Genomic DNA, 25,128 nt, shown 5'->3' on the forward strand with positions numbered 1-25,128 from the left:
CTCATAAGAAATGCTGACAGCTTGGCAGATCTCGCCAAACTGAGCCAGGACAAGCTCACAGAAATACTCGAGAATGCCCATAATGCCAAATTGCTCTATGAGTTTTTGCACAATGTTGCAGATGTTCAAGCTCCAGCGCAGAGAAGCAAATAAGATCAATAGAGATTTTTTTTTAAAATAGATTTTTCAAAATAATGGAAAGTATTTTTGTGCAATTATATTGAATAAACCGAAGTATTCAGCTGTTGAATACATTTTAAAGCTCTTCAAAACCATGGGAAAAAATAAATATAGATTTTTTTTTTAACATTAGCTTTGTTTCATCTTTTATTGTAAAATAATCTGCACAAAATTTACCGTTGAGTGCAAAATACGTGTGTGTTTTGTATTTCCATCCATCTTTTTGCGGCTTATCCTCATTCGGAAGATCTGAAGCCGATCGCAGCTGACTTTGAGGAAGGCAGACTCTGGACTGGTTAACAATCAAACACAACGCGGCCGTACAGACTGATTGTGTAATTTTGAGCGGAATATTAAAAAGCAAAGTAATTTGGGCAAAAACTGCTTTTTTATTGAAAATTTACTCTGGATTTACACCAAGACAAGATATAAATCGTTGAACTATCATCTGAGACTGTAATCTTACACTGTGCCCGTGTTACTTGAAGAAAACAGAAAAGATATAAATCGTTGAACTATCATCTGAGACCATAATCTTACACTGTGCCCGTGTTACTTGAAGAAAACAACTATTTATTTATTTAATGCAAACAGAGTAAATGCAAATGAGCTGGTTCGGTTTTCATATTTCCACGTGAGTCAGCTGTCACTATTACGTAACACGACAACACTGCCGTTATCACTTGGAGACGAGAGTGAGATATTCTGAACTTGCGTCCAGTGCTGACCCGCAAGGGAAACGTTGGCGACTCCCCACGACAACCGACGACCTCATGCTCTTGCGACCACGCCCACGTCCCCACCCCCTTCCCGTCCGGCTGCGTCATGCCATGGCGGCGTCTTGTTTTTAGCATGTTAGCTCGTTGGAACGCTAGCCCAAAATGCAAAGCGAGCGAGATACGCTCATCGAGACGGCCACGCAACTATTGCAAGGGTTTACACCTTAAAAGCGTTGATGCACAGTGAGTATCGGTTGTTGTTTTTCTTATCAGTGTTAAAAATGAGTAAGCAACGGCGGAGTGTTTAGTGTTTGATACTATGGAGAACTCACTCACCTGTCAGATTGAAAGTGTCTGCTGCGCCCCACACCCACCAACCTTCTCCTCCACTAAAACATCGTGACCAAAGCAATGTCATTCACAATATCACACGAATATCAGAAAGTTGTTACCATTAGTCTACTTAGGTGTTCATATGTTTCGAACGAATCTCTTCAATGGCTTGAGCTCACAATCTAAAAGATCTATTAAAAAAAAAAAAGTAGATAATACATGATGTATGTTCTGCCATTCCGCTGCCTGTCATCATATGTCGTTTGCAAAGATAATTTAATTCACCCAGTATGTAAAGTCGGATAATTTCCCATGGCACACCTGATCCCAGCACAGTAGTTGGGAATCATGGCTTTACCTCGACAAACAGCACCACTGGCCTCATTTATTCATAATATGTCATATCCAAATATGAGTCACATCATTAGGTACACCGACACTAGCTTCACGAAAAGAAGCATATTCCTCATGATTGTGATTCGTATTTGTGTAGTCTTTAAAACTGTTACTCCTGTCAATGGGAGGTGATCATTAATCTAGTCTCGATAAAGCCCGATGTTTTGTTAACTGCTTTTGCACTGGATCCCATTAAGTGGGATATGCGCATACCAAAATCGATGTGGCTAGTCCCTGGAATTTGCTACAAAACATGAAATGATCACTCTACATGCCCATAAAATCTTTGAAAACAAATAATTATGGGGGGAAAAAAATTATTACAAAAGTAAATTATGTATTTTGCTGCCCGCACCGCTCTCTCCCTGATTGAGTTTTTTTTTAGGGCAGGTAACACCATTTGAAATGTCACAGTAATTTTGAGGCGTGGACTTGAGGAAAACGGCAGAATTTCTCGCCCCGCGAGTTTCTGAGTGTATATTTTTAACTGAAACATGTCAGCTAGCTGGAGAAGGGCTTCTCTGCGTAGCAGATGAAACGAGAGGGCCGAGAAGATATGTTGAGAAATCTATCATTACGAAATTAGGAAGCGACATGAAGTTTGCGTTGTTGCCAGGCACAAATAAAACAACAAACTGGTTGTGTTGGGTGTTGGAAATGTCTCCCGAGTCATTAAAATGACAATGAAAACAGTTAACAACCACATTGTAGTTGCCATATTGATAACATTGAGCCAGGCTCCTTGCTTTTTTTTTTTCTTCTTTCTTTTTGTTTGTACTTTACAGCAGTCTGGATCCTCTTTAGAACTATTCAGAATTTCATAGTTGGGTTGTTGGTACTACTACAGACATCTGTTTGGGTTTTGTTTTTGGGGGAGGGGGGGCATGAGTCACGCTTGGTGTAATGGTTCACTTGACTGACTCCTCTGCAGGCGGCATGTGTTCTATTCCGACTAATTGATGGTGTGAATATAAATTTGAAAGGTTGTGCCTTGGTACGTTCTCTGTGGTTGATTGGTAACCATTCCAATATTGAAGTCGCACTTTCAATTCCCTGTGACCTTGAATAGTTAAGCCCTTATGGATGGATGCAAGTGACTACGATGTGATTGAAGTCGTGCAAATGAGAGACAAAACCAGGTCTGTCTTCGCCGCATGATCTTATCACGCTCTTAATTGATCTGTAGAAGTGAAGTGATGCCTCAGCAAATCCAGACGCTGAGTCATCCACGCCGGCAGGATGTGGCGGCCACGTGTTGAAAAGTGTGCTTCGGTTTTCATATTTCCACGTGAGTCAGCTGTCACTATTACGTAACACGAAAACACTGCCGTTATCACTTGGAGACGAGAGTGAGATATTCTGAACTTGCGTCCAGTGTTGACCCGCAAGGGAAACGTTGGCGACGCCCCACGACAACCGACGACCTCATGCTCTTGCGACCACGCCCACGTCCCCACCCCCTTCCCGTCCGGCTGCGTCATGACGTCACCCTGCATCAGCACCCACGGAGCAGTCGCAGCCATTTTACTCGGCCAAATAAACTTCAGTCTCATTGCCGGAGGTGAGCAAAACATCACAGAGGACAAGCCTCTTATCACCAACGAATATATCACCATGACCGCCAAGTCGGATGCTTTGGACTTTCTGGTGTTGCCCATTTGGTAAGTTCCGTTCGCCATGGCGGCGTCTTGTTTTTAGCATGTTAGCTCGTTGGAACGCTAGCCCAAAATGCAAAGCGAGCGAGATACGCTCATCGAGACGGCCACGCAACTATTGCAAGGGTTTACACCTTAAAAGCGTTGATGCACAGTGAGTATCGGTTGTTGTTTTTCTTATCAGTGTTAAAAATGAGTAAGCAACGGCGGAGTGTTTAGTGTTTGATACTATGGAGAACTCACTCACCTGTCAGATTGAAAGTGTCTGCTGCGCCCCACACCCACCAACCTTCTCCTCCACTAAAACATCGTGACCAAAGCAATGTCATTCACAATATCACACGAATATCAGAAAGTTGTTGCCATTAGTCTACTTAGGTGTTCATATGTTTCGAACGAATCTCTTCAATGGCTTGAGCTCACAATGTAAAAGATCTATTAAAAAAAAAAAAGTAGATAATACATGATGTATGTTCTGCCATTCCGCTGCCTGTCATCATATGTCGTTTGCAAAGATAATTTAATTCACCCAGTATGTAAAGTCGGATAATTTCCCATGGCACACCTGATCCCAGCACAGTAGTTGGGAATCATGGCTTTACCTCGACAAACAGCACCACTGGCCTCATTTATTCATAATATGTCATATCCAAATATGAGTCACATCATTAGGTACACCGACACTAGCTTCACGAAAAGAAGCATATTCCTCATGATTGTGATTCGTATTTGTGTAGTCCTTAAAACTGTTACTCCTGTCAATGGGAGGTGATCATTAATCTAGTCTCGATAAAGCCCGATGTTTTGTTAACTGCTTTTGCACTGGATCCCATTAAATGGCATATGCGCATACCAAAATCGATGTGGCAAGTACCTGGAATTTTCGACAAAACATGTAATGATCACTCTACATGCCCATAAAATCTTTGAAAACAAATATAATTATGGGGGGAAAAAAATTATTACAAAAGTAAATTATGTATTTTGCTGCCCGCACCGCTCTCTCCCTGATTGAGTTTTTTTTTAGGGCAGGTAACACCATTTGAAATGTCACAGTAATTTTGAGGCGTGGACTTGAGGAAAACGGCAGAATTTCTCGCCCCGCGAGTTTCTGAGTGTATATTTTTAACTGAAACATGTCAGCTAGCTGGAGAAGGGCTTCTCTGCGTAGCAGATGAAACGAGAGGGCCGAGAAGATATGTTGAGAAATCTATCATTACGAAATTAGGAAGCGACATGAAGTTTGCGTTGTTGCCAGGCACAAATAAAACAACAAACTGGTTGTGTTGGGTGTTGGAAATGTCTCCCTAGTCATTAAAATGACAATGAAAACAGTTAACAACCACATTGTAGTTGCCATATTGATAACATTGAGCCAGGCTCCTTGCTTTTTTTTTTTTCTTCTTTCTTTTTGTTTGTACTTTACAGCAGTCTGGATCCTCTTTAGAACTATTCAGAATTTCATAGTTGGGTTGTTGGTACTACTACAGACATCTGTTTGGGTTTTGTTTTTGGGGGAGGGGGGGCATGAGTCACGCTTGGTGTAATGGTTCACTTGACTGACTCCTCTGCAGGCGGCATGTGTTCTATTCCGACTAATTGATGGTGTGAATATAAATTTGAAAGGTTGTGCCTTGGTACGTTCTCTGTGGTTGATTGGTAACCATTCCAATATTGAAGTCGCACTTTCAATTCCCTGTGACCTTGAATAGTTAAGCCCTTATGGATGGATGCAAGTGACTACGATGTGATTGAAGTCGTGCAAATGAGAGACAAAACCAGGTCTGTCTTCGCCGCATGATCTTATCACGCTCTTAATTGATCTGTAGAAGTGAAGTGATGCCTCAGCAAATCCAGACGCTGAGTCATCCACGCCGGCAGGATGTGGCGGCCACGTGTTGAAAAGTGTGCATTAACTTCCACATGCGTGATGATGCCTCAGCAAATCCAGACGCTGAGTCATGCACGCCGGCAGGGCGTGTTGAAAAGTGTGCATTAACTTCCACATGCGTGCGTATGGGTGGATGGCAAAGTCATCATCCCCTGCCCCGTGTTTTGATTCCAGCCGCCGAGTGAAGCGATGACTGAACAGAAAGTTGGTTCAAATACCTCGAATGTTGATACCTCGATTCCCATCATTCCCCAGCATTGAGGTGGAACCCTTAATTTAGTGGCACGTTGCGTATATGCTCTATAGCACAGGTGTCAAACTCAAGGCCCGGGGGCCAGATCCGGCCCAGATCCGGCATCATTTTATGTAAAAAATGAGCCAAAGTGTCAAATTGTCATCCGTGATAAATGACGTTGAGATTTTGCAATAATTTTGTTACCCTTCCAAGTAATCATGCGATAATGCGATGAAACATGTTTGTGGTTTCACTGTCATCATGGCCCTCCGAGGGAAGACAGAACTCAAAAGTGGCCCGCGACAAAAATGAGTTTGACACCCCTGCTCAATAGAGACCATATAAAAGATATAAAATATTTTTTTGGGAGGGGTCATACTTTTTATCTATACGCTTTAAACACAACACCGAATGAAATAAATCAATGTACAGTATTTGAACATGCAATAAAAAAATGCGGTAGACGACTCTATGTATTCTAGATTTACGTCTTCCATCTGTGAGAATCTGATATTTTAAGAGGTGGAGCCGAGTGGAGTGGCACGCGACGTGGCAGACTTGGAGGAGGTTGGGCAGTTGTGTGTCTGTGTGTCAATACCGAGATTTGAATACATTTTTTCGAAACTTGGAGGAGGTTGGGCAGTTGCATGACTGTGTGTCAATACCGATTTGAATACATTTTTTCGACATTCATATAAAAAAGAAAAAGCAAATGATAATGGCATCATTGGGTAATTGTGACCCATTCAAAACAGATCTTCATCCTTTTTTGGGGGGGTAAAATATTTACGGAAAACAATGTGAAATAATTGGACTCGCTTGTTTTGTGACAAGAATGTTCCGTTCTGTGCTGCATGATTTGGTTCGACCAGTCATTGAACCTATTTTGCCGAGCCAATTCGAAATGATTGACACATTGGTGCTTCTTTAGTCAATGAGCCAGTCTCGGTTCGCTGCCATGTAACAAACAGTTTGGCTGCCAGGGGGATTTTTTTTGTTTGAAGCGACAGTGTCGAAAGTTAACCAGTGATGTCATGTGAAAACAATAAAATCTTGATGACAAGTCGCAACAGATTCATTTCACGTTCCCATCGCACCGACACTCTAATCCTTGTTGACACATTGGAATCTTTGTGATTGACGGCGCCCGAGCTGAGCTATCTCGAGATTCCCTCACTCCGCGACTGTGTGATGTCGTTTCCCAAAAGCTTTGCGGAATCAGGTCATGTTTTGTTTTTTTTTGTTTTTTGGTTTTGTTTTTTTTGTCGTTCGGCCATTCCTCAGCTACCATTTCCAGCGCGCAAAGGCAGCCAGGAAGGAAGCGGCGGCGCACGTGCGAGTGAGTCTGTGAGAAAAGAGCAGGCCTCGGCTAAATGAGTCCCAACTTCCAAGTGATGACATCACCGCTCGGCTTATCTCTGGATGAAAACAGACGTTTTTCTTGGACCAGATCGAGTCTATTTGGGGCCCCCAAACGGCAAACTCTCAGGGAATCTGGCACGGAGGGATGATCGTACTCGCGCGGCAATGTGTGCGTGAATTTAGTGCCTATTAATATACTATAAAATACAATCCACTATCGTTTGCAAGAGGACCTGTGATCTTATTTCTAAAACTCGTACAGCGTTTCGTTGGCACACGTGAGTTTTGAACTTCTTTTTGCCGCTTACTACTTTGGTTTCACACTCTTTCATTCTGGCCCAATGGTTAATGTTTTATTTCGTTGTTTACGGACCGCATGTTTAAAATTAACTTTGAATCGATGACGTTTTCCTTCGCAACAAAAGTGTCATTTGCCATTTGTTTTCTTCGAACTTTCTGTTTTGGACGGAGACCACATCACTATTACAGTTGGTGCCGCGTTAGCGTTTAAACGAAGACATCTGTTAAGTGCAAGTTGTGTGTGCGCGCGCGGGCCAGCGCGCAAGCTAGCACTTGGGTTGTAATTTATCGGTGGAAATTGACGCAACCGTTGCTATTTGTAAAACCCAACCCTTTTGACCTCCTCTTGTCGTCGCACCAAGACTGTGGGTCACTGAACTTTTTGTTCCGCGAATCATGGTAAAGCAACACATGTATTTGGTTTGTTCAAAATGGATGTCCAAAACGTTGCAAAATACTGGATGGTGGATGGAAAATTGCAAGAATTGTGTTTATTTAAAAAAATAAAAAATAAATAATCCAGCCATCACTCTTAATAGGTGTTGGTTGACTGGCCGATATCTGTCTCGACTCTCGAATGAAATCATTTTGGAGTCAGTCGATTGGAAGGAATGAATTATTCATTCAATGCATCGAAAGAACAACGTGAGTTGTGGGAAGTTGAGTTGCAGCCATGCTTTTGTGCAACTTCTGTGGCGAGTGTTATTGTCCAGATTAGTTGATATAGTTGATATAGTAGGTCGTGTCACTCAAAAAAAAAAAGAATACCGCACATTTGACACTGCCTGTGCAGTTAGAACGTTTACTCTTCACCGGCATGTGTCAGTCATGACAACTATGTGTCCCTTCCTCTCTTTTGCATTCTCTACATGCCTGTTTTGTTTTTTTGTTTTTTTCCTCGAGCCATTTTTCCATTTCTAACACCAAAACCATGCCTCTTACCGTTCATATTTCATAGCTGTCACTTACGGAATCAAACGTTTTCGTTAAAGTCAGGTTGTTTTTTTTTTTTTTACGCGACCAACATGAGTCTGTGGTCAGCTGGGAATACTGCATGGAAACGTCTGTTTGGACAAAGGCATTAAACGGTAACGTAAATTTCAGTTGTGCATCCAAACCAAATGTTTGGTAACCAAGGCACATTTGCGGAAAAGCACTTGGAGTGGTTTGTGTGTGTGTGTGTGTGTGTGTGTGTGTGTGTGTCCCGATCATCGATTTTGTATTCCGAGAGTCTCTTCACCCAGACGGCTGTGTGGCTCTCGTGTTCAGTTCCGTCGAGCCACAGCCTTTGTCCCAAAGCGGCCTGCGAGCTTCCCTTTTGTCATTCCCCACATCCTCGCTTCATTCAGGCACCTTGAAGTGGTGGTACTCATCCTCCATTCGATTGTAGCTTCTTTCAACGGAGATATAAACACATATATCATAAATCCTTGAACTAAGAAGGGACATTTGTATAAATCTTCAAATGCAAATCTGGTATATGGAATCTTCTTCTCTTCCGGTCCTCTTTTACTGAACTCATTCACTCCCAAAGATAAGATAAGATAAGATCAGAAAACCACGTTTCTAAATGTATTTTCAGACTTGATCTAGACTTGGCTGGTACTGAATGAGTTAAGGTAGGCACTTGCAGTCATAACAGCAATAATATGCTTCTTAAAAATAAAAGCGCATCATTAAGGGCTGGGTGCAACCTGGTGCAAATGATTGATACATACTCACCGCATAAAACTTGTCATCCAGAAGAAACACGATATTCCATTAAGGTTGATAACTTGATACTTTGCATGAGCGAAGTCTGGGAAACTGACACCACAAGCAAATAAACGTGACTCTTACCATTACTTGTGTTACTTGTTGGCTGTAAATAGAAAGACAACAACCTTTTGCTGGTCCCCTTGAGGGGAAACGCAATGTTATATTGAGCATGGGACAGTCTTGGTCTGAGCTGTAACCACACTTGCACAAAATGTCACTGAGGGGGCTGCATCCCAAAAAAAAAAACCCAAACCAAGCCATTGGGAGACTGAAGCATGGGAACCCAGCTGGCACCTCCCCAGTTTCTTGTTCCAATATTCATATTTTGGTCTGTAGCAGGACATGAACCAGCCAACTGCCAGTTACCAGGCCAAGTCATCACACGGCTGCCAAAATCTGCAAAAGCTCTCACTGTTGCATTTGAAGTACACTAGTCATATTCTACAGCAGAAGCACGGTGATGATGCTATCATTCCAACTCTTCGAAATCCAATTTCCAGAATGAGCTATAAAATTTCTGGGGTGTTCTTTTTTTTTTTTCCAATATCACAATAGATTTACAAATACTTTTTCGTGTTTCGTTTGTTCGCCATTGAACATGTTGCTTATATCAGAATGCCATCTAGAGTAGTAATATGTTCGAGCTAGTTTGGATAATAGCTCCAAAATATGAGGTTACTCAGCACCTTAAAAATGCTACTCATGCACCTTTTCACCACCTCCGAACTGAATTTAACAATACTTACACCAGACAGACCACATTTTCTGTTTGTGAAATCGATTCTTGAAACACGGCAAATTCAGACTCGTTGTCAAACATTTTGGATTGTTGGAACCATTGAAAGGCGTCCAAATCTCTTACGGCTCAATTTTATTAGCTAGCATACTAGTCGAAATAACACATAATACTTGTATTGCTTTGGCCTTGGCATAAAAACATCGCACAGTGTCGCAATATTTTAGGTGATTAACAGAGAATAGGATTCCAAAAAACGGCAAATGCCGACCCGTGAATATGTCGGAGCTCACAGCCTTAAATTTACCGTATTTTCTGCACTATAAGGTGCTTCATATTATAAGACGCATCTTCAGTAAATGGCCTGCTGTTTTCATATATAGGGCGCACTGCGTAATTAGGCGTATAGAATAGGTGCTACAATAGTGGCTGCGCTTGCATTGCGCATCCACTAGATGGAGCTACGCTAAAGGAATACAATACAATACAGCTGCAGAAAATACGGTACTTTTTTTTTTTTTTTGGAGCTGACAGAAGGGGTACCAGCTATGGTCTGCTGCTGCTGCCAATTTCTAAGTTTTGCTTCGTGTGGGTTACTTTGTCTTTTCATCAAATTGAGAAATCTCCGTATCCACCCTGGTTCCGAAGCTACTCACGCTGTCTTTTTCTCTTTTTTTTGGGGAAGATTTTCTTGTAAACTCTTGAGTTAAGAAAAACATTGGACTACTTCAGCAGTTGCCAAAATGTTCAGACTGTCCTATTTTACACAAGCAACCGTGTGACATTCTAAACTTAAATTACCTTCCATTCTGTTACTTGAACGGTTTCACAGATGGTGTTTCCAGTCAGTCAAAAACACAAAGTATGTTCTTGTATGCTTGTGAGTTCTGATTTGATCATACAGCTTTTTTTTTAATCCTCTTTTTTTTTTTTTTTTTTTAAGAGAAGTAGGGCTTGTTGTGGTTTGGAAGCATTACCTAGCAGCAACCTTCAGTTTCAATCATGAGCCCGTGTTTTGACCACCTATTTCAGTTCCTCGCTTGTATTCTTGTGGTACTTTGGGACCTACGGGAAGAATTGACAGCGTCCATGTGAACGTAGCCAACAGTAACATCAAGATGGTCCCGAGGAGTAAGACGTCTTGGAGGTCCTGGAATGGAACGATGTTTGCAAAGGCACTGCTAGATAAATAAATGGCATGCATGTTTGAAGCAAACAGGCAGTCATCTACTTCTGAAAGTCCCCAGTGGGAAGCTTAAGCCTTTCAGGGACTGCGGGAACTAAAGTGGACAGCTTACCATGTTATCAGGTGACAGGCTGCAGGAAAGGGTTCAAATGGTTTGTTTTGCGCCCCAAAATGTCTTATTCTTTCCCCTTGTCCTTGGCTTCTCACAGGTAGCAACCACACTCGGCCTGAAAGACGGTGACCTATCGTACAAACTTGCTGCTTGCCCCGGACACTCTCGGACATCCCCGATTTCTCTCCTGAAGGCAGGATGGAGCCGCAGGCTTGCCGGGAGCTTCTCGGGGCAGATGGGATGTGTTTGCTGGTGCCCAGTCCGCAGAGTGAAGCAGTGACGCATGAGATGGAGGAGTTGTCACTGCAGCCCACCCAGAATCTGCCGCCGCTCAATGAACGCAAAAACGGTGAGGTGACTAATCGACTTCGTCTACGTATCAGAATCATGAAGTGGGCCAATAAGTTGAAAGAGTGCAGGAAAAAGTTGGGAGTCGGAGATGCAAAGCCCAAGCTTGCATCTCAATCAACACGAGTTTATCAAGGGAATGCAACGTTTTAATGTCGGAAAAATCGGAGTGCGGGAGCCGATGTCATACATGGTTGCTGAGGTCTGCAGGAGAGCTTGGTGAAATTTGGCCGTGGAAAAGTTAATGTGGAATGTCAACAGTCGTCATGGCCACTCATCATCTGTGCTTTTGTCATTTCCCCTTCAGTGAGAACACGCTCACTTCATACTTTCCAGCCTATGATCCATCTCGAAGCATTTGGGCAACCACAGAGCCCCTTTTAAAATATTGCCTTAAACATGAAAATTGAAATCTGCTCGCCATCATCCCTGCGTCGGAGATCGCATCAGTTGCACTGAGCATGCGGTTGCAGGAAGTGGGAGGGGGAGATGAGGTGCTCCTCTGAGCAGAGTACACAGTCCCTCGGCGTTTGTTTTGGCAAAGATTGAGGCCATGTTAATTTGACTCGCACGCTTATCGATTAAAATTAATATCATGTTTTGTTTCGTGCATTTGCTGTGCTATTTACAATCAGTCACCCGAAATAGAAAATCCCTTCACAATTCATTCGAACGCACGACCTGCCGCTTGTTATTGTGTTTGTCTGCATAAACGGCTCACCCAGCCCCGGTTGCGTCACTGCTCCTCACGTGTTTGTCGAGGCGAGCAGGCCTTTTCATTTGAAGTGTCTGTGAATCACCCAAACCAAATGCGACGCCGCTTGCCGTGCTTAATTGCGTTTTTTTTTTTGTTTTTTTGTTTTTTTTGGTGAGTTGACAGTGTGGAGCCTGAGCAGTCACAAATGGCCTATTATTTGCGGTCGAAATATTCCCTGCAGCGCATTGATGCAGGTGTCTGTGTTTTTACGCCGACGCAGTTGCCAGGCAAAAGAAAAAAAGAGAGAGAGAGCTTGTGTGTGTGGTTGGGAATTTCTCCATTGCGAGACTAATAAAGGATTTCTGATCTTTTCACACAAGTTAGCATGACAGTCAAGGTGACGCCAGTGTTAGCAAACTGGATCGAGCACAATGATTTCATCGGGTCCCGTTCTCGCTGTAGCACACACCCTGTCGGGCTGCTCCCAACCGCTGTTGTATTCTGCTAAAAATACACGCCCTATCTATTTCTGACGCAGGGCTCCTTAGACTTCACCATGCTAAGCAGATCAAGATGGCCAGGAAGTATCCCATTTGAATTTCAACATTAGGCGGAAAAAAAATCAGTCGCGTGTCATCATTTCTACGATAAGCACCAAGTAAAATGTAAGCCTATAAAAACTGTAGACTGTTTGTTTGTTTTTTTTGAGGATATGAATAATTTATTCTTTTTATGCTTTATTTTTTCAAAAGCAGGAATTCACTTTTGAGTGTTCCACCAAAAATACAATATTAAAACTACATATTGTAACGATGGCGTGACCGCACACTTCCCAGCATGCTTTGCAGCGCGCCTCGTAATAGCTCTTTATAATGCTTTGTGCGAGTGTGTCTGTGATGTCTTTGACGATTCCAGAAAAAGGAATTTTCCAGACTTAGGGACTGATGGACACTATTGTCAGTCACGTCGTACCACCCGGGACCACAGTATCATGTTGGTTCGTGTCAGTTAGACTGCTGTCTCTTTGAGGTGCGTGGCCTTATGTTTTTTATTTCCAATCATTTGTGTGTTTTATTTTCCCAGTGTTGCAGTTGAGACTTCAACAAAGACGAACTCGGGAGCAGTTGGTGGATCAGGGCATCATGCCACGTGAGTAATGGCGCCTGTCAGTTGCGCATCACTCTATGGCGTATGTGTCGGCGTGGGAGCTTACCCGATACTGTCAACTCTTCTAGTTTGCGTGTTTAGTGGGGACTCATGGTTAAGGGGAGAATGTTGAACCCAAATGTGTTTTGTTTAGCGCTGAAGAGCCCGGCTGCGTTCCATGGGCAGATTCGCAGCTTGGAGAGAGCCAGGGTATGAAAATCATTTTAGACTCACCCCAAAAAAAAAAAAAATCAAGTGTATCGAGTATTTTCAAATCAGGAGGTTTTTCTCTGTTGGTGTGACTCTCCTCAGACTGAGAATTTTCTGAAGCATAAGATCCGCAGTCGTCCAGAGAGAGCAGAACTGGTCAGGATGCACATTTTACAAGGCAAGTATAGTTGACATTTTATACTTGTTTGGTAGTCGCATTCCCCACCTGACAAAATGTCTCCCCTGATCTCCATAAATACACATTTGATAGTAAATAGATGCCACCCGCAACCCCCCCCCCTAAAATCTATTTACATATTTTGATGGATGTATACTTGATGTGTGATGCTGTATCCTCAGAGACTGGAGCCGAGCCGTCACTCCAGGCCACCCAGATGAAGCTGAAAAGGGCACGGCTGGCGGACAACCTGAATGAGAAAATAGCCCAAAGACCCGGTCCCATGGAGCTGGTTGAGAAGAACATATTGCCTGTGGATTCGAACCTTAAAGAGGCCATAATAGGTGAGACAGGAAATAGTGGCAAATAGCATAGGTGGGGCTAATATTTACCACATAACCCAACAGAAAACTGGAACTATGCTGCTCGGTGACACTTGTCGCATCCTGGTTTCATGTTAATAGGGCAGGTGAACTATCCCAAGGTCATGGATGAGGACAGCAGTGACGCCTTGTCCCCGGAGCAGCCCGCCAGCCAAGAGTCTCAGAGCTCTATGCCCTCACCCGGGGACATCACATCCCCAGAAACTCCCTCGCCGGCCCCACCTCCTTCAGGCCCCCCCGTATTGAAGGTCAGATCGATAAATAGCAATGTCACTGTCTGACCACAAAAAGTCCCAATGTTGAAAATGAATCTGTACTTTTATCGAATTTATCAGTCCCCCCTAGCTGCTACACAATCCACTACAGACTCGATGAGGGTGGTCACTACTAATGAGCAGCCTACAAGCCGCCCGGCTATTTCTCACGCTCAACCAGTCACTACAAGTACTCCACTCAAGCCAGGCCCAACATTGGTGAAGGTAAGTATCATCAAGTTTTCTTCACTGCTTGTGTTTTGAGCTGATTCAGCACAATTTGACATTTGGGAACCCCCCCAGCAAAGCCAGCACAAACTGCCTTCTGAGAAGATCCGCAGTAAGAAAAGCAAAGACGCCAAGCCAAGGGTGAAAAAGCTGAAGTACCACCAGTACGTTCCACCGGACCAGAAGCAGGAGCCCAGCGAGGCCCCAATGGACTCCTCCTATGCCCGACTTCTCCAGCAACAACAGCTGTTCCTCCAACTGCAGATACTCAGCCAGCAACAGCAACACTACAACTATCAAACTATATTACCAGCCCCACTCAAGTATGTTTATGAAATAAGCAACAAAAAAAAAAAATCACAAAAGCTTTGGATCACTCAGTCACGGGCTAGACTGCAATCCTCCAGTTTTCATAAGTGTCAAAACTGCTCCACATCCTTCAAGGAGTCTTTTAAGCTTTTATTTCTGATTTATGACTGTCAAGGGATGGCTACACAGCTGCTTTTAGCATTAGTGTCTAAAAATGGAGCAATTGATGACTAACCGGGTTCTGTTTTTTTTGGGGGGTGGGGGGGTTTCAACTGCTCTCGTTTTTCTGTGTTTTATCCTATTTTAATGTTTCAAATTGTCATGTTTGCTCTGATATCAATAGCTGTTATTTTTTCCATCTCCTGTAGACCGGTGGCAGAAGGCCAAAGCGGCAACGCCGGCGGTATGCCGGCCTCCATTGTGGTTTCTTTACCCACTGCACCTCCACTGCCCCCAATGCCCTTAGCCCGACAGAACAACTCATTATCGAGCCGCAAGCCCGGAGTCTTGCCTGCAAACCTGGAGGAGATGAAGGTACTTGGATGAATTTTGAACTGCGTGAAGCGACTACCCGGGAACGCGCCACTTGGAAAGCGTGCCAAGGACATTTGAAATCCTGTTGTCGTTACAGCTGGGGCTGATATCAAAGCAGGCTGTATAAAGACAGGAAGCTGTGTAGCTACGGCGGATACTGCCGAATCTTTTTCGAATCGGTTATTGTAGGTAGCAAAGGTAGATTATATAGGACACATTGGACCAGGGTTCAAATCTAGTCATGAACGGTCCACAGACAAGACCCTTCTCGCTGTACGCTATTTCCCTGACTCTACTCATCCCAATTTCGGGTAAAAAGACGCAGTTTACCTGAGGAAAATGGTGTAAAAAAATCTGTGCCAATCATCATCGCTGTGGCCGTGACAAGGAAAAACACATTTCGTCATGAACGGTCCACAGACAAGACCCTTCTCGCCGTACGCTATTTCCCTGACTCATCCCAATTTCGGGTAAAAAGACGCAGTTTGCGTGAGGAAAATGGTGTAAAAAAATCTGTGCCAAATATCATCGCTGTGGCCGTGACAAGGAAAAACACATTTCCTGGCTGCTGTATCAACTTTCCATCCATAGAGGGTGCTAATAGACTGAAACAATCAGGAGTAGTCGCAGTACAGTACAAGTGGGTTCTATTGTCGCCTGCAAATGTATGTGTGAATGGCGGAACATGAAACTTGACGGCAAAATATTTAGCTTGACCTATTTTTGTGTTCGACTTGGACTTGGTCGACTTTTTTTTTTCTCCCCTTGCCCTACATTGAGCAGACAAATTCTTTTCGAAACTATCCAATGCAACACATCTATTGATTTTCTATAGCGTTTGTTCTCAGTATTGTGGGATTTTTTTTCCCGCTTGCCCTACATTGAGCAGACAAATTATTTTCGAAACTATCCAATGCAACACATCTATTGATTTTCTATAGCGTTTGTTCTCAGTATTGTGGGCAAACTGGAGAGTGTGCCAGCTGACTTTGGGCAAGAGGCAGGTTAGCACCGGACTCGTTTTCAATCGCAGGACACATTTAAATAAACAACGACACACAGTCTTCATTGAACCTTCAATGAGTGATTTGAGAAATTGGACACATGGATGGCTCCCATTGTTTTTCCAGGTGGACTCGTTTTCAATCGCAGGACACATTTAAACAAACAACACACAGAGTCTTCATTGAACCTTCAATGAGTGTTTTGAGAAATTGGACACATGGATGGCTCCCATTGTTTTTCCAGGTATCTAGGTTAGAAAGATGAGAAATAAATTAAGAACATCCAAAGGATGCTAATACTGTTAGCCCATTTATATTTCCCTCTTACTACTCATGATTTCTGTTCTAGGTCCCCGAACTCAAACTGGAGCTCAAGCTTCGCGGCCTCCCTGTATCAGGAACTAAAACCGATCTGATCGAAAGGCTGAAGCCCTTCCAAGATCTTCCCAGCTCCTCAGCTCCCACCACTAGTCCCACGCCCATTCCTACCACTCTGACCGCCATCCCCATGGCGCCTACCGGATCCTCACCTCTCTCTGATTTGAGAGTCCCTGAGAAGGACAGGAGGCTTCATGAGAAGCAGCGACAGATTGAAGAGTTGATGAGGAAGCTTGAGCAGGAGCAGAAGTTGGTGGAGGAGCTCAAGATGCAGCTGGAGGTAGAGAAGAGGAGTCAGAGCAGCTGTACCACCAACGTTCCCTCAGTAACTTCCAAGCTGACCACTGGTTCATGTTCAATTAGCCCCGTTTCAACAGTCTTGAACGCCAACGCTGTAAAACCAGAGAAAACGGTCTTGACAAACTGCTCTCCAGTTTCCTTTCCGAACTCGATGCTGGGCTCCCAGGCTCTCACAACCCCACAGCAAACTATGGTCAAGTTGGAGGACGTGACTCTTTCTTCTGGAAAGCCAATTCAGCTTCAACCCCAAACTCGGCTTCTCACCCAAACCCAGGACCAAGTAAGCACTAGCCCACAGCTCCTCTACCATTCCCAGAGAAGTCCCAAACTTAAGACCCAGCCGCAGTCCCAACCTACCACCCCCAACCTGCAGCAGTTCTTCATCAGCCATCCCGGGGGGGTGTCCCAGGTGCTCGGTCAACCGCAGACCTTGTTAACCACATCTGGACAGACTCCGACTCTGCTGACGACAAGTGGCCAGACTGCAACTCAGATCCTGCTCCCCGTATCACTGCCCAACAATGCCACCGCCATCCAGCTGCCAAGCACCACTGTCAGCCTGCAGGTAAGGCCACAATGGTCCTTTGTTTTGGAAGCCCCAATCTAATTTTGCGTTCTTTTCCTGACAGTCACTACAGCAAACTAAACTTGTTTTTCTCGTGATCTCAGCCTGTCCTTCAGGCGACTGTCTCAAATCCAGGCCTCGTCCAGACCTCCATTCCTCAGCCTCAGAGCACCAAGATGGAGACGTCCCCGAACCAGCAGTTGGCCAACCACAACTCATTGCTGCAGGTTCGCCACGCCACACAAGATGCAAGACAAGTATTGCAGAGATTTTTTTTTTCTCCCTCCCATCTTGTGTCAGTTGTAATTTCCAGGTCAAATTCTGCGAGACTCAAAATGCTGTTCTTCATGATACTTGCAGACTTTGACATTGTGCAATAATACGACTGACGTGGAGAAGCATCCGAGGCCTGAGATAAATCCTCAGTGTTTCCTGGGGAGCTCCCCGGACAGAAGGGCCTCTCCTCGATCTTCTCCCAACCACGTCTCTAATGGGCCACTGAATAAGGTAACTCCAGTTGTCTGACGTTTGTGTGCTCCCTGGCAACCCTTGTTTATTATTTAAGCACCTAAAAATTAAGGACTTTCATAACTTTATGGCATTAGAGGAAACCTGGCGGTTAGGACAGAGCCCTGCCCCAGGTGAATTCCCCCCCCCCCCCCAAAAAAAAATTGCCCTACGCCACTGCTTTCAACGATCGACACAAAATTCAGTGGACATAGCACGGTGTCAAAATTTCACGAGTGTGACTCTTGTGTCGTTTTAATTCTTAGTATTATGGGATTACGGCGATAATTCCGTTTGTTTTTCCTTTTGCAAGCCTTCCTCTCCGCAGCCGACCTTCATCCTCCAGCCTGCGTCTCTTCTTTCCCAGCCTCCCAAGACACGGGAGCCTCCTCGCTATGAGGACGCTGTCAAACAGAGCCGCAACCTGCATGTCAACAACGCGTCACAGGTTAGAGCCCCCGCCCTCCAACTCCCCTCTCCATAAACAGACACACGCACACTATTCACACCATGCTTGAGAGATTAAACCACTGCCAAGCCCCCCCCAAACACACACACACACACACACACACACACACACACAAAAATAAACATACTGCATCTCTCTTTGCAGGTTGCCATGGCGACCAGTCAGCAGATGGATGATTTGTTTGACATTCTCATACAGAGTGGAGGTAAGAAGGCAGTTAGGGCGTATTCACACCAGAAAAGCCCTTTTGTCCACTTGTTTGGTCGCGACCAAAAACAGACGGACTTCAAAGTTTTTGCTCCCCCAAATAACAATAAATTATATAACATTGCCGAACAAACACGTCCAATGTTTGTGCACTCTATTAAAAGAATTGAAATGACTCGACAAATCTAACGTTGGCTGAAAACGTTTATGTTCAGAATCTCAGTCGTTAACGTGTGTGAAATGTGCGCCTGTATGCTTTGTTTCCTCACACCCTGGACTTGAAGTGCTTCCCTCCATTGAATCAAGTGACACCCCTGCTTACAACATATGCAATTACACTTTTTCAAACTTTCTCTTTGCCGTTACCTTTCTGATCATTTTATCCAATACGGTGCTGTTTTTTTTTTTTTTTCTCCCCAAAACGTAACTGGAAAATGCCGCCTCAAGACATCTTGGTTCATGATGTTTTCTGCTCTCTCCCGTGCCCCATTTGACCACCCTTTAGAAATCACTCCATTCATCCAGCATGACCCTCCACTGTCTCTCAACAAGACTCACCCGGTCACAGCCAACATCACCACCCTTCCGGTCAACACCGTCCTCTCCAGGCACCCTCCCCAGATCCAGGTGGCCCCCCCTCCAACCTTGAGTCCGGCCATGGACCCCAGCCTGGCCAACCTCTGCTCGCTGGCCACCGATAACCAGCTCGAGGCCTTCCTGGAGAGGACGCTGGCCGACACGCCGGCGGCCTCCGACCCTCGCACCCGGGGCTTGATGGAGGAGCTGCAGGCGCAGCTGATGGACCATCAGCCCTACTCGCCCATGGACACGTCCGACCTGTCCTTCTGCGACTCCTCCTCTCCCCCTACCTCGCTCAATATCGGCCTCTCTGACCCGACACTAGACAACATGGAATGGCTGGACCTCACCATGCCACCGGGTCCCGGTGGGGCACTCACGCCGCTCGGGATCCCGACAGATTTCCTGGACACGCATGACCTGCAACTGCACTGGGACTGAGGAATGAAGACGAGAAGAGCGAGGGTTGAGTAGCAAAGACCCAACTGGAACAAAGAGGGATGAATAGAAGGAGAGCATTCACAAAAAAAAAAAAACGCCACTGTACAGGCAGTGCACTGATGCACGTGGAACAACAAGCACGGGGATTGCACAGCTTCCATTGATGATGTCACTTGTATGGCAATTGGAGGGGGAGGGGTAAAGAAGGGAAAACGATTGTTTGGAGCAGCAAAAAAAGAGGCGGAACCAAAGGAATTCTGGTAGCAAGGACTTTTTGTACATACAGGTTCTCCGCAATCTCCAGGCCTGGCTCATATCCAGCGGTAGTGACGGCTGCTGAACAAAAATGAGATCGTTCTAACAAAAGGAGAAGTTACCTTGGCAGCAAAGAAAAAAAAAAAAAATCAGATGATACTGACCACTCCCTGACTCAATTACTTCAAACTGTGGGAAGGATCAGCCTGATCCATCCCATCCTGCATGTTTGCCGATTTATCAAACGTGACTCGTTACACTGTCATGGCGCTGACGGACCGATTGAAGTGGACGCAGGACTCTATGGAGAGCCGATTGACTAACCCCCCCTCCCCCCACACACCCCCCTTGTTAACCAGTTTACCCCTTTCATCCGCCAATAACGACAACCTGATAACATGATAGGCTGTCCACTGTCGTAACCGCTGTCCCTGAAATGGTTAAGGTCAAGACAGCACACCATTTTATTTGATTTATTTTTCCTCCCAGTAAATGATCAAAAGGCTTTCCATCAGGATGCTCCTGTGACCACGTGGGGAGCTATGCACTAAAGAGGCACCATGTCGCTCGCCTCAAAATTACGCTAATGTGAACTCTGCATATCATCAGTTGCTCCGAAAACTATCAACATGGATCGCGATGAGTGCCGCTCGGGATCGCAAGGCCGATCGTCTTTGGAGATTTCTCATCGGGTCTCTTTTGTTTTGAATGTATTCTGCAACGATGATTAAATTAGGAATTTTTTTTTTTTTTTTTTTTTTGGCACATAATGCCGGCAGCTTTTGTGACGAACAAATAGGGAAAGGGAACAAACAATGACACGCTTCGAGTCGGTGTGGCTGAAGATGCATCAGTGTTTGGAGACGTTGACTTCCATATCTTAACTGTCCTGCAGTATCGTTACACTTTGTGTGTGTGTGTCGGGAGTATGAATACTGTGGAATCTCTAAAGTTGACCTCGGTGATGGTGGTTGACTTCTAATTTGTTTCCATTTTGAAACCACTTTCCCATTGGACACATGAGCAATTGGATTAGCTTGTCCCTGAGTCCAAACTTAAATTATCGTGACAGGAGTGTTTAAAAAAAAAAAAAAAAAAAAAAAAAATTACAATATATATGTTGATATATTTTTAGCTTTTTCCCCCTCCCACAAGCTTTTAAACGTGACAAAAAAAAAAATCCTGATCACCTGTTCCCACATCTCAGTTCTGTAAATGCAGTCAGGGACAAACCATGCTTGCTTCAACACCAAAATACTCGACCAAAACATATGATTTCCTCTAACAGGAGTCTGATAGCTTAATGCTAATTTAGGATCTGAAATGCCATAAATGGGTTTATGGATTAGCATTGATGTTTTGTAATTGTAAACCTTCAAACAACTGCAAGTTGAACACGCTGGGCAGCAACAGACAAGACAATATTTGTGTTCATGTGCCTAAGAGGAGATTGTCTTCCCATTTCGGGCTGACAACTTTGCTGTGGGCTTTTGTCATTATTAATTAATATGACTTATAATTGTCCTGTTTTATTATTGTACCGTCGTCATCCCACTTTGGTCATCACCCGCACTCTTCTGTGGTGTCATTCCGCAAAAGCCAAAGACAAATCAACACTATTTTTTTTAATGGATAAATGCTGATCACAATTGTCAAGATTTTTTTTTTTTTTTTTTTTTTAAACTTGAGGTTCCGCTGCACTCAACAATGAGACCGAGCTGGTCAGGAAGAACAAACGGTCATAAAGTCGTGCCGCTGTGCATGCGCCAGTGAGTTGCATGCGCTTCATGCGTCGTCTTTTCCGTCTCCCGTGTGCATGACCGTTCTCGAAGTCTCGTTGCGAGAACAAAATGTGCTACCATGATCAAATCATTGACGAGTCAAATCACAAAAGGCTTCCAACGACTTCTCTTGGCTGTCTAGGGTTCAAACATGTCCTGACACCCCGAGAGGTGCCAGCAAAGAGGGCTCTTAAACCTTGTCTGCGTCATATATGACCTTTGAGCATCTCTCGTCTACGTTTTCACTTCACGCTTAGTTTTCAACTTAAATGCAAGAAATTGTGTATCAGGCTTGATTTATACTCCTCAATTTCAGTTTAATCCCTTTATTTTTTTTTTTACTTAAATTTCCATCTCTATTTCAAATGACGCATATCGGATAAGGCTGACGGATCAAAACGAATCGTGCCACTTGAGTCTTCAAATCGGAGTTTGTCATTTGTCCCAAGCAGTGTAAATCAATTTTATCGCCTAAGGACACAAATCAGAACGGAGCATTTCATGTCAGTACTGTAGCGGCACAGTGACGCAGTGTATGTGCACAAAAGCCAACAATACCTGAGCCAAACTCTAAACTTTCACGCCCCGTTTGTCCAACGTCTGTGCACCAACAGAACATTAAGTTGGAGAGAGTTTTGTATAGATATCTAAAAGTAAGCTCTGTATTGTCAAGCCAATGTTTGTTTCCACATTGCTGAGTGTTAGTGTTAAATCCTTTTGAGATGTTTATTTTTTTTTTTCTTTTGGATTTGATATCTGTTTGCTTTAAAGGGTGTCCAAATATGAATGCTCTGTAGCCCCAAAAAAGGCTTTGGGATTTTATCACTTTTTATTATTTTATTTATCACTTGTTTTCAGGTAAGAAAAAAAAAACGGATATCCTGTCAAGCGTAATTTTCCTTTGTAAAGCTACGTTTCGTTTGCTTGGTTTATGTTCTGTCATTTCTGATCTCTGCTGCAGTCACGCAGATGATCCGAGTGTCACTGGCCAGTTGAGGACAGCTCATACTGTAGTGATTACGGCTGCTCCTTTTCTCGATGTACTGTAATGTTAATGCAGATTTACGCATTAACACACTCAGAATGACTTCAGATCAAAACTCTTGTCGAACCGCCCCCTCTTGTAGACTGCGAGGTTTATCACCATGATAAAGTTAGGAAATTTTCAAGGTGTTGTCACACTATTCTGCGCGCAGGAAAATGAAACACAAGTGAGCTTCTGGCCCTTCTGCAGCCGATCCCTTCATTGAAGCTTCCGGTCGTCCTTCTCCCATTGCCTTTTGTTGTTCGTATGCCATACGTTTTGCACATGATGTACATATTTCTATAGATGTAATGCATATTTTTATACGTGTGACATCCACGGGCTCTCTCTATTTTGTAAATACTACAAAAAAGGTTGGATGCCTTTTATGTGACAATAAAAATTTGGTGGACTATGAACGGTTCATTATCATCTGAGAGGTTACCATTGCCTTTGACGAACTGGTTTTTGACTTCACAATGTACCGGAAGCGCTTCACAAAAACACAGACTCGATATCCGACTAAAATACAAAATAACCACCAGTCCTAGAATCATGAGTCATATAACTAGAATAACATCCTAATAAAAGGAGTGACTTCGAGTTAGCACCTTGAGTCACTCATGTGTCGTTCGGCTTAGATTTTACACCAGATGCTTTTCCTGATGCAATCCGCCCGTCTTTAATCCGGGCTTGGTTCTGATAGTGGATGGAAATCTGTGTATCGTGTAGAGGGCTTGCCAAGAGACTCGGCTGGAGGCTACCATTTGCCATGATCGCAATCCAAAATCAGCTTTCTGTTACTCGCAGAGTGGGTCATAATATTAGAAATATATTGGTCGAGCTCTCACTCTCTTTGAGAGATTCATTGTGTGTCTCTCTCAGAGAGAGAGAGAGAGATCTATATAGATAAGTCAGCTCTAAGACTGCTCTGATCTGAAATTGCTAACTGTGTCTCAAGATCAAATGGCAATGACCCGTGGGATTCCACAGGGGTCAATTCCGGGACCCCAATATTGTTCAACGTGTACATGCTTGCTTTAGGTCAGCTAAAAGGCAGCTATGAAGCGCAACCGTGTGGGTGACATTTAAGAGTCATTCTGTCACTGCATCGAGTGGATAAGTGTGTGGATAAATAACTTTCTCCAGCTGAACTCAGACAAAACTAAAATTGTCTGTTGGGGAACAGAGCAACAAAGAAAGTTTTATCAGTCACCTTGGGACTCTCAGTCAAACTAAATAATCAAATTAGCAACCTAGCAGCAACATTTGACTGATACTTGAATATTAACAGCCACATCAAATCGACAACAGTGACAGCTCCTTTTTACCATCTAAAAACATTGCCCAAATCAAAGTAATAGTTTGCAAACCTGCCTTAGAGGGTAAAATAACAGTGACAGCACAGTAAGGTTTTTGTTTCATAGAAGGGTGGGCGGTGGACTTCACGCAACAAAGTGTAGCATCCGCCATGTGCCTGTTCTTAGTCTTGAGTATAATTCAATGCATCAGCCTTCCAAGCAAGCTGATAATTGTCCTAAAACAAGACCGTGACTTCATTCAAAAGCCAGAAAGAAGTCCGAAAAGTCTTTAAAACCGATGTCGTCCTTCATACTTAAGAACAAAGTGCCCACGAGCTTAAGAAAATGCATGCTTTCCTATAATTTGCTCACGACTTCCTAAAGACCGCAATGACCTAGTCAAATCCTGGTCAAGATGACTTCATCGCGACGTCCTTTCCTGTTTCCAATATTTTCCAAACAAACTGCTCATTTCCTCACGCCTCCTTGTGGTGGTCGTTGCTAAAAATGATGCGGGCGTGTTGGAACGTGTTCAGTGAGGTTTTTATCTTCAGAACAAACCAGGCTCTCGCATCTCGTTTCCTAATAATTCATTGTTTGTCTTTGCCAGGGGTAAAGTTATTGCGCAAGCAGTTAATCTTCTAGACCACCCACGCCAAATGGTGACGGGGTCCCTAGCGCGAGCGCTCTTCAGGACCCCTTCCAAGGACTCCAGGAAGGGGTGAGTACTCTGAAATCCTGTTTGGTGCCCAAACTTTGGGCAACTCCAGAGCGGAACAGTGTCCACCACAGGCACCAGAGGCCCAGCAATGTGTCGAAATGAGCCCGACGATATCTCGCCAGAACTTCTCAACCTTGCACACCAGATCAGGCTCCTTCTCAGCCAGAGAAATGACATTTCACGTCCTGAGAGCCAGCTCGGCCTCCACCTCGCTCTCTGCTAACCGGACCTCTTTAGCCCCTCCTCCCACAGGTGGTGGGCCCATGGAAATTGAAGTCCAAATTCATTCATCATCGGATGTCTACGAATCGTATTTTGTCTGATCGTTCACCTGGGATCTTTTCTCCATGGGTGCCCCTGCCAGGGTCACGAAGTCCCACACAACTTGGCTCCAAGGAGACACACCAACCCCGCCTACCACGATAAGGTGATGGCTCAGGGAGGGG

General features: G+C 44.2%; 3 protein-coding genes across 7 annotated transcripts in view; all 3 read left to right on the forward strand.

Annotated features, from left to right (window-relative positions):
- The window catches only part of ercc4 (excision repair cross-complementation group 4), a 7,972-nt gene extending 7,660 nt beyond the window's left edge, over positions 1–312 (forward strand). The window contains exon 12 of one of the 2 annotated variants that reach the window (XM_019863559.1): positions 29–312. In XM_019863559.1, coding sequence (XP_019719118.1) covers positions 29–153 — 125 coding nt within the window. In that variant the 3' untranslated portion in view covers positions 154–312. The other variant, XM_019863560.1, reaches the window with a different exon arrangement.
- Positions 313–3,046: 2,734 nt separating this feature from the next.
- On the forward strand, positions 3,047–23,079 carry mrtfba (myocardin related transcription factor Ba). Of its 2 annotated transcripts, none has more exons than XM_019863556.1 (16): positions 3,047–3,289; positions 10,961–11,212; positions 12,992–13,057; positions 13,209–13,264; positions 13,367–13,442; positions 13,625–13,786; positions 13,907–14,073; positions 14,161–14,304; positions 14,383–14,630; positions 14,985–15,150; positions 16,504–17,397; positions 17,502–17,654; positions 17,758–17,904; positions 18,218–18,352; positions 18,518–18,578; positions 19,086–23,079. In XM_019863556.1, exons 2-16 carry the CDS (start codon positions 11,062–11,064, stop codon positions 19,598–19,600), a joined length of 3,141 nt encoding a protein of 1,046 aa, XP_019719115.1. In that variant the 5' UTR covers positions 3,047–3,289; positions 10,961–11,061; the 3' UTR covers positions 19,601–23,079. The 2 variants fall into 2 exon arrangements, with proteins under 2 accessions (XP_019719115.1, XP_019719116.1); XM_019863557.1 differs by having other exon boundaries at positions 3,048–3,289; positions 17,502–17,624.
- Positions 23,080–24,574: 1,495 nt separating this feature from the next.
- Positions 24,575–25,128, forward strand: part of foxj1b (forkhead box J1b) — a 33,525-nt gene continuing 32,971 nt past the window's right edge. For 2 of the 3 annotated variants that reach the window (XM_019863570.1, XM_019863572.1), the window contains exon 1: positions 24,575–25,109. The gene's annotated coding sequence lies outside the window, so the exon portion shown is untranslated. The remainder of the gene's footprint in view (positions 25,110–25,128) is intronic. The other variant, XM_019863571.1, reaches the window with a different exon arrangement.

Source organism: Hippocampus comes, unplaced genomic scaffold (assembly GCF_001891065.2).
Source record: "Hippocampus comes isolate QL1 unplaced genomic scaffold, H_comes_QL1_v1.1 scaffold91, whole genome shotgun sequence".
In the NCBI taxonomy this organism is placed as follows: Eukaryota; Metazoa; Chordata; class Actinopteri; order Syngnathiformes; family Syngnathidae; genus Hippocampus; species Hippocampus comes.

Excerpts from the sequence above, each read along its gene's own strand:
- mrtfba (XM_019863556.1), top strand. The coding sequence starts at position 11,062 with ATGGAGCCGCAGGCTTGCCGGGAGCTTCTCGGGGCAGATGGGATGTGT. Across the intron at positions 14,631-14,984 it reads ATATTACCAGCCCCACTCAA|ACCGGTGGCAGAAGGCCAAA; the intron begins GTATGTTTATGA and ends CATCTCCTGTAG. Across the intron at positions 17,905-18,217 it reads CTAATGGGCCACTGAATAAG|CCTTCCTCTCCGCAGCCGAC; the intron begins GTAACTCCAGTT and ends TCCTTTTGCAAG.